The 9,329-nt window shown below is 30.9% G+C and overlaps 2 protein-coding genes across 3 annotated transcripts in view; one reads left to right on the forward strand and one right to left on the reverse strand.

Annotated features, from left to right (window-relative positions):
• The window catches only part of LOC111368843 (E3 ubiquitin-protein ligase At3g02290-like), a 6,922-nt gene extending 3,795 nt beyond the window's left edge, over positions 1-3,127 (reverse strand). The window contains exons 1-4 of one of the 2 annotated variants that reach the window (XM_022990318.1): positions 2,939-3,127; positions 1,936-2,310; positions 773-1,202; positions 259-368 (exon numbers count right to left, since the gene is read on the reverse strand). In XM_022990318.1, coding sequence (XP_022846086.1) covers positions 259-368; positions 773-1,202; positions 1,936-2,052 — 657 coding nt within the window. In that variant the 5' untranslated portion in view covers positions 2,053-2,310; positions 2,939-3,127. Of the gene's footprint in view, positions 1-258; positions 369-772; positions 1,203-1,935; positions 2,311-2,416; positions 2,659-2,938 lie in introns of those variants that run through there. The other variant, XM_022990319.1, reaches the window with a different exon arrangement.
• Positions 2,464-9,329, forward strand: part of LOC111368364 (transcription factor BIM1-like) — a 17,988-nt gene continuing 11,122 nt past the window's right edge. The window contains exon 1 of the mRNA XM_022989593.1: positions 2,464-2,550. Coding sequence (XP_022845361.1) covers positions 2,464-2,550 — 87 coding nt within the window. The remainder of the gene's footprint in view (positions 2,551-9,329) is intronic.

The raw sequence follows: 9,329 nt of genomic DNA on the forward strand, positions 1-9,329 counted from the left end.
GTGCACCTGCCTGTTTGTGAAGCGAGAGAGGGGGGGAGGGCGGGAGGGGGGGGTGGGGAGAGCAACATCAAAAGCAATTAGAAAGAAAGCCATGTTCTCTTTCTTATTTGTTTAAGAAAAAGTAACGGCATTGTGTTAAAAAATATACCTTTTCTGCTGAAACAGCATGGTATATAGGATGACCTTGCAATGCAAAATCAAGCATGCAAATGCATTTAATGTTAGAACAAAGCCAGGACATAGGAAGATGAAACATACCTTGCCACAAACTGGACAGTTATCACTTCTTTCCATCCACTCATATATACAACCAAGGTGGAAATGGTGAGAACATTTTGTCATAATCTTTGGGTTTTCTGTAGTATAATCTGCAAAAACGGATGCTCAAACCATAAGAAAAACCAGAATCCTTAGATGCCAGAGGTAGTTATCAACTTAAAAAGTAGAGAAGAAAGAAGCAAAGGAAATGCAGAATTGAAAGAAATTTCATGTTTCAGAATTTCCTTTTTTTGCCCAAAATTAGAGAAAAGATATTTTGTTTTAGATATGAAAACAGCAAGAAGTTTTGTTTCGGCAATCTACAGATAAACTGAAGGAAATTATACTGAAATCTGTATGAGCAATGATATCAAACAGAAATAAGAGAACTATCCCAATGCTCAGTCACGTGCAAATTATGTCTCAAATGCGTGCTTAAAAATATAGTAACATAATGACAGTGCCACAATAATTACCATAAAAACGCCATGAAACTAAAATTTCATATTCTTACCTTCGAGACATGTGGGGCAGACATCTTCATCTTCTGAAGAAGTGTAAACATGATCAAAACCTGTCTTTGATTTAGCTGTTGAGAGCTTCAATGAATATTTGGAATTGTAATCTTTAGATTCTTCTTCACATGTGAAGTCATTCCATTTGTTTGTGTTCCTCAAAGGTACAGGCTCTTCATCAACTTCACTTCTTCTCAACGGTTCAGTTTCCTCGTGCAAATGACTCGAGCCTTTCTCCCTCCTTGAGACCAGTCCGTCCCGTTGCAAACGGAAATATCTCGGATCTGCATCGTAAGGCAGAGGCCTTGGAGGAGAGCGGTACATATCATCTAGAGAGTTATCAAGTGATGCAACCGAATTCAAAGATGCCGTCCCCAGAGTGGATGAAGCGGTGACATGTTCTTCTCCTCTGCGAAACAATGACGTATACTGCAAAATGCAAGAATAAGCATTCTACAGTCAAATTGTAAATCAACTGTGAATGAGCCAATTGTACCATAGTAAGTCTTAGTAGCCTACATATCCTTTTATACCAACTGGAATGATTCCAAGCTAGTCTTCAGTGGAGTTTGGATTATTATGGCTTGGGAGATCCCTAAAACCATTTCAGTACAATGTACATCAAGGTACTGGATCAAATTACTCATTTCAAAAAATTTCCTGTACTGTATAAACTAATTTTTGCGATATACTCTTTCATCTGGGATATGTAACTATGTAAGCATTTGACAAAACTGTGATTCTGAAAATACATGTGTTAACGAACTATAAATCCATAAAGTAAATTGGAGAATTAATCCACCAGTACCAGTGGAAAAAATAAGCATAGGCTAAGCTGATTGCATGGAAAGTCGTAACTGATGTGTCATGGACTCACCATAACCTCGTAAGTTTGAATGGGAATATATCAAAAGTTTGAATATACCTGTTTAAACAACCGTGGGATACATCTACATCTTTGTATACGAACATGTCAACATAGATTACTGACTTAAACATGGAGAGAGTTAAATGGATTCGCAGGCCAAAAGCTCATACAGAAAAATCAATAGGGCAGATGCCTGCAAGAAAGGCCTTGTGCTGTGCAGAATCTAATTTGAGTCTTGAAATTGAATTCAAACCATCTCCAAGTAACTTTATTAAGGAAAATGGTAAAGCTTACCACAGCCAAGAAGTTCTGAACAAAGCAACGGAGGCATATACAGTTTCGATAAACAGAGCTGTTAGGATTTGTCAAATCTTCGTATTCATCTTGCAAACAGCAACAAACACCACCCATTAATACCAGCTCCCAACCTCCTTTAATAAGTAACCTTCAACTATCTCAATAGTTTCCTGATGTTATTATAGGAACATTTAAAAATCAAATCCGGTGGCACGGAGATAATTTAATGAAACAGAGAGAGGATTCAAGCTCGCAGAACTTAATGTTTCTTTGCGAACCAGCACCCTCTCTCTCAGTCTCTCTCTCTCTCCCCCTCTCAAGTGCCCTTTCGAATGTAGTAGGCCTTAAACAGCAGATATAATATATTTTCACCTGCAAAAGGAAAAAATGAACACTTGTTGGATCAGAAACTACTAACAAATAAAATTCCATATCTATGAAATTAATGCAAATTGCCATCAATGACATTAAATTTTACAATTGAAGAGCATATGGCGAAGTTGGTGCGCAGAAATTATAGAAAACATGAGTAAATCCGGTTCACTCATCTTCAGATTTGCAATAATTAAAGCATCATCTTTTATTCATTTTCTTTCTGTTCTTGTTAAGGAAGTGAGTAATAAAGACTGAAGTTTTGCTGTATAATTAAGGGAAAAAAAATAAAAATTCATCAAATTAAAACCAACACTAGAACGAGAAAAATCCAGAAAGGAAACACTCGAGTCAAAGAAATTCTAATTTTTTCAAAATAATTTCATAATTTCTTCAAAATCAAGCAAAGATAATAATTACTTCAGTTATAAATATCAATAATTATTAAATACATATCCGGAAAAGTAGGAAAATTGATTAATTTATCATTTACAGAAAATCCCATCGCAGATTGCACAATTCTGACACTGATTTCAACCCGGTAATTAAAATTAAGAGACGAGTAGTAAAACGGAACTATTCAGCTAATCAACTAAAAACGACATAAATAAATAAAGCATAAACTTACAGAATAAAATTCAAAAATGATCGTACAGACTCGGAAAACGTGTAATCCAAAGTCAGATGACTCAGATGTTTCAAGATTCTATCAAATATAGTAGAAAGCAATTTTCGGAATTTTTGTAGTCCTGAAAAAGGTCGTCAAAACTCGAATGAAAGCCGCACGCGTTTTCTCCGCCGTGTTGGGTGAGCTGGAGCATGTCGTTTTTTGTTTAATCAAAAATCAGATTTTTAATAAATTTTAATAAAATATATGATTAAATAATTGATAAAAATTGTGAATTTCATAAAATATATTCAAAATGGATTTAAAAGAAAATAAATAAAATAAGAGAATAAGTTTCACACCAAAGAATTTCATCACATTTAAATTTCTAAGAGTTGAAATCGCTATTTAGATTATTTTGGAGTAAAGAAAAGAGGATTATATTCAGTATTCACACCATAATTTTATTAAATATCGTCTTGTCCTCCGTTTGAGAAAAATTTATAATCGATTAATTAATAAATAGAAGAATTAAATGATGGATACAGAATTAGATGTTTATTATCTAATAAAGAAAAATAGATTTTTGATTTGGGACAAAATGAAAATCAATTTTGATTAAAAATGTTTTTCTAACAATAATCTACTATTTTAACAAATTAAATTAACAAATGAAATAACGCAAATATTAGATTATATGTAATCATAAATTATTAAATATTTAAAAGATTGTAGTAACCTATTTTTTTCCCTAATTAATTAGGACTTGATTATTCAATATTAGTATCAAGAAAATAAAAATGGGCCACGTTTTTAGAACTCTGTTAATGATTTATTTTTTTTACTAATTACAACATGACTAGATTTAGTTAATGATTTATTTTATTTTATTGGTTATTAATTTTATAGTTTGCTATATTTTAAATAATGATGCCTTTCATAGCCTTAATTACTGTGTTTGGTCATTTAAGAAATAAATAAGTTATTTTGATAATACTTCTCTTTTTGTTGTAAAATTAATTTAATTTCTATTTTTTTAACACATCCAATATTATATTTTCTAAAGGTACATAACAGCTTGTTTGGTATAACTATTAATTCAATTAAAATCAATTTTTTTTTTATCGTTATTTCACTATTTCAGTTGTTATTTTTGAATTATTCTCTCACAAATAAGACACATTTTATCTCTAATGGTCAAAAAATAATTATCAAAATATCTACCAAACAAGCACTAAGACAAATCACCGCGGACCACCGACGACGTAAATATGGGTCTTGTAATGTATTGTGGAAATCTTCAAACCTTATTAGATTGGATCATGAACTTGCCAACATCAATCATAAATTTTTCAAATTTAGTAGGTTTTATCCTATCTTCTAATTTCTATCAGCACTAAAGTATCTATGAATGATTTTCATCCAAATTTTGTTACTTATAAGTCCATGTTTGTTTCTCATTCTTTCCTCATTAAAATAAAAAAATATGACCGTTATTCATCACATCAAGTCACCATATTTAAATTTCTATCTCTTGTGTAGAACTCGTAACAATTATATTTTTTATTTTCATTTTTACATAAATGGGAAACAAACGGGCCATCAAAAGTCAGTGTTTGACCATAATTTGATCACTTTTGGAAAGGGTAATAAAAGTGGGATTCAATTTTATCCTTCTAAAATCGTGCCTTTGACACATTTTTCTCTTCAATCTTCACCTCGATTCACTATCGAGGCATCACCAATTGGTTATAGGGTCTTTAGTGCTTGACCACTCCTCACTACCTTCATTGCCATGTACCTATAAAAGAAACAATCAACCTACCTTTATCAATGCGTAAGAAACTCAAAAATTGACTCAAACTTTATAGTTTTGGTAATCTGCTCATTTCACTAGTTTTTACTTCATCTTTAGGTGACTGATTACTGGTCAATATAAAGTGTAATGAAAGTGGCACATTTACAGGCTTTGAATCCTTCATACCAAACTTGATAACTAACTTTTCAAAGTAACGAGTTTAAGTGAAAATTGATTTAGGACTATCCCTAGCAATAATCATACCTAACATCCCTCGTATCAAAATTCAAAATTGAGTATTTCTTTTATAAGATACTCATTTTAAAACCTGTTTTTAGTATGAAAGAAAGTTTGTTATATCAATGGAGCGCCAATACAATGACCTTCTTAATATACAAACTAACTCATTTTTTCCTTAAACTTCATGAGTCAATCTTCATTTTGCTTGTGGTGGCTCTTCTACAAGAAAAAAATAGGATTTACGTGTAAAATACCTTTTATTACAAGAACATATGATTTAAAAAAAAAATTTCAAAAAAAAAAAGAGTTTTATTTTAATTATTGTCAAGCGAGGGCTAAAAATGATAATTAAGCCCCTGTTTAATCACCGTTATTTTCAAAATATATTATTGTCTTTCTTATTTTCAATCACACATTCTTCAATAATATTATATTTCATGCAAATTCAAAACTATTTTATATTTTTTAATCATACATTATTCATCGAAAATATTATTCCAAAATATATTTTGAACAAAAAAAATGTTCAAATAGGCTTTAACTCAAAATATAACAAAATAATTTATATTGAGCTAGTACTAAAATTTGGAAAACGATAAATTGTTAATATGTGTTTGGGCCACATTCTTTTTGAAGAATGTATTTTGAAACTAGTAGAATGATGGAAAATGTGTAGTTAAAAAGGAAAGAAATTTTTTTTATTTACATATAATATTATTTTAATAAAGAATATGTAGTTGAAAAGAAGAAAGAAAAAAATATACTTTAGAAAAAATAGAAATCAAACACCCCTAAGTCTGTCAATTTCATCAAAAAAGGTTAGAACAGAAAGTGACAACTTTTGGTAGCAAATGACGAAGTCCAATAAAAAAGAGATGCGCGGTTGTCGAGATAATTGTCCCAATGATCAATGAACTTATGTTTATTTCTTTGATTGTTCAAAGAAATTTAAGATGTTGAGTTTTAACTACTAAACTTGTTAAAACATTGGACTTTATTGTAACGTCCCAAATTTTTATAAAAATTGGAGTGTTATGAAAATTCAATTTTCATTTTAATAAATGCGGAATGACACAAATGAAAGAAATTCTTTATTTCTAACCATAAAAATAAATTTAAACGCGAGATATGAGTTTCTAAAAATTTAAAACACAATCAATTAACTAATTAAACAAATGAGTCTTTGAATAAATAAAACTAACAATTAGATTTAGAGACATGAAAATAAACAAACTTAAATGTTTAATATCTTTTTCCTTTCTTTGATTCACCGGGTAGTTCGCATCACCGTCCCGTCACAATTTCAATCAACCCAAACTAACCTGTAAAAATTTATAAGAGTGAGTATTTGAAAACACTCAACAAGATACGTGCAATTTTCATACACAATTATATAACAAATAAAATCTACATTTCATACCACTCTGCTGTTATGGAGTATATCGGTGACTAAATGACATACCCATCTTAGCTCCTTTTTAATCCTTTAAGATTTCATCTCTCTTTAAAAGAACTCGAAGGTCCACAGGCAATCATGCATATTTAGTCCCCATTTGATTTTCATTTTTTGACCACAAAAATGAAAAAGATGACCGTTATCCATCACATCAAGCCACCACAATTGACTTTCTATCTCTAGTATGAGTCTTCTAACGACTATATTTTTTATTCGTATTCTTAAATCTATGAGAATCAAAAGGGGCCTTAATTGAATATAAAAGCATAACAAAACGAAAACACTTATACAAAGTATATTAACTTGTTTATTGAAAGGTTGCGAATGAACGTAAAATAATATGCGAGAAACCCCTTATCTTTCTCTCTGCCTCAAGTACTCTATCTTTTATTTCTTTTCTTTTTGCGTGAATAAGATTGGCTATATATATAACAATACTTCTATAAATTTGTGTATGGTTAGAAGTCCAAATTTGTAAAAACAAGTAAGGAAGTTATATATGAATAGACTTTTCATGGAATAGGTATGGGTTAGCATGACATGCAATTATGACTTACCTATTTTTAGCAAAACTTTATTTAAGTGGGACTGAGTCTAGGAGACACAATCATAAGTATATTAAAGAAGAAATAACTAGTGGTATTTGAAGTGGAGTATAATTAATACTCAACACAATCATAAGTAGATTCATGACCAACTAATATGAGATAGGTGGAATTCGTACATACCTACCCATCCTGCACTCTTGCAAAATTCCAATTCAAATAAAATACAAATAAGTGACAATTTCTTTTAAACTTCAATAATTTAAGTCTAACTTATCCAAATTAACTTTTTCTTGAGTTCAAGACTTCTAATTAATTACAAACTTCAATAAGAGCTCAATATTGATATACTAAATCTTATTCCATCATTATTAAATTATTTAACCTAACTAAAATAGGAATTAAAATCATATTCCATTTTAGTCCCCAACTTTTAAAAATATAACAAACAATTTTTTTAATTCTTTTTTTTTCGGCTTGCTACAATCTATCATCCGTCCTCGAAATTACCTGCGTACGGGTCTTCCGTGACATGTCATTGGGCTAAAGTTTAAACTCTGGCATTTTCCTTCTTTTTTGGCTTGTTATTCTTCTTCGAAAGATCTTTTTTGCAATTTTTGAAAATATACCATATTTTACCGCATTGATATCACACATACTTTCCAAACAGACATTCACCACTATGCATTTTGGGCGGGGTGAAACGACTTGTCCAAAAAGGCTCGGCTCCTTGCTGAGGAGTTTGGTCAATTTTCAACTTATTTGAGATTGTTTGGGCCGTCTGCAATACTCGGTTATAGGTGGTAAATTGATGGGATGCCATTATTCCACCAATCTCAACTATGCTCTTATGGAGTATATCGGTGACCAAGTGACATACCCATCTTAGGTCATTTTTAATCCTTTAAAATTTCATCTCTCTTTAAAAGAACTCGAAGGTTCACTAACAATCATGCATAGTTAATTGAATATAAAAGCATAAGGTAATGAAAACACTTGCACAAAGTATCTTACCTCGTTTATTGAAAGGTTACGAATGAATGTAAAATAATATGCGGGAAACCCCTTATCTTTCTCTCTGCCTCAAGTACTATCTCTTTTATTTCTTTTCTTTTTGCGTGAATAAGATTGGCTAGCCATGCCTATATATATAATACTATAACCAATACCTCTATGAATTTGTAAGTGATTAGAAGTCTAAAGTTGTATTAAAAAAAAAAAGAGTAAGGAAGTTAATTATGAATAGACTTCTCATGGAATATGTATATTTAGCATGACATGCAATGATGACTAACCTATTTTTAGCAAAACCTTATTTAAGCGGGATGGAGTCTAGGAGACACAATCATAAGTATATTAAGGAGGAAATAACTAGTGGTATTTGAAGTAGAATATAATTAAGTGAAAATTACATTAGATGTCATTTTTTGAGTTTGCATTTACAAAAATGTCATATTTTAATAGTTTTGACCAAACTATCACTTTATGAATTTTATGGCCCTCAAAAAAATTGAAATACCTTGGATGTCCTTAATTAAAATTGATTTGACTAGATGAAAGAATAGTACAAAAAGTTAATTTGCATGACATCAAAAGCTCCTATCTAACTACTTACAAGAAAAAAACAAAAAACTAAAAAATATGAAAACTAAAAAGGTAAAAATATTCATTTACATAGCAATTAAAGCCCTAAACCTAAACGGCTCTCAACATCCTCTCTCATTCTCTCTCACTCAAGGTTGTCGGTGACTGTCAAAATATCCATATTTTTGTCTAGGTTTGTTGTTCTAAAAAGTTTATACAGTTTACTCTAGTAGCCATGCTGAAGCCCTAAATCTATGTACATTTTATTAAAATTATAGTGAATTTGCTTAAATTTAGGAGAATTGTTGAAGATCAACATCTACTTTTTGACATGTTTCTTTCTTTTTGACTTGATTTGGATGTCTTCGTGTTCCCTTAAGGAAAAAAAGGTGTAATTCGAAAAGAGATTATCTTGATTCATGAAATTTTTTCAGTTGATGGTGGGTAGATAGAAATGTTGGTTTGGTTGCAAGTTCATTGTAATTTTTATCTTTACTTTCTTATAACTGATATCATAAAGTCTAGCAAGTATCCTTGTGAACTCACAAATTTTGGTGTGCAATGAGATGGTTGTTATGTAAATGGACTTCTTGCACATTTTAATCAACAAAAAATGGTCAAACCCCTATTAGTTAATGGTAGAAGATTAACTATAAGTAAGAATAAACGTCTCTTCACATACATAGTATTTAATAATAGCTATTAAAAATGTGAATATACAATTGGGCTTTTGTATTATTTTCGGTTTTCTTCTCGCCTCCCCCCCCCCCCCCCCCCCCCCACCCCCGG

The sequence above is a fragment of the Olea europaea genome, chromosome 19 (assembly GCF_002742605.1).
Source record: "Olea europaea var. sylvestris chromosome 19, O_europaea_v1, whole genome shotgun sequence".
Lineage (NCBI taxonomy): Eukaryota > Viridiplantae > Streptophyta > Magnoliopsida > Lamiales > Oleaceae > Olea > Olea europaea.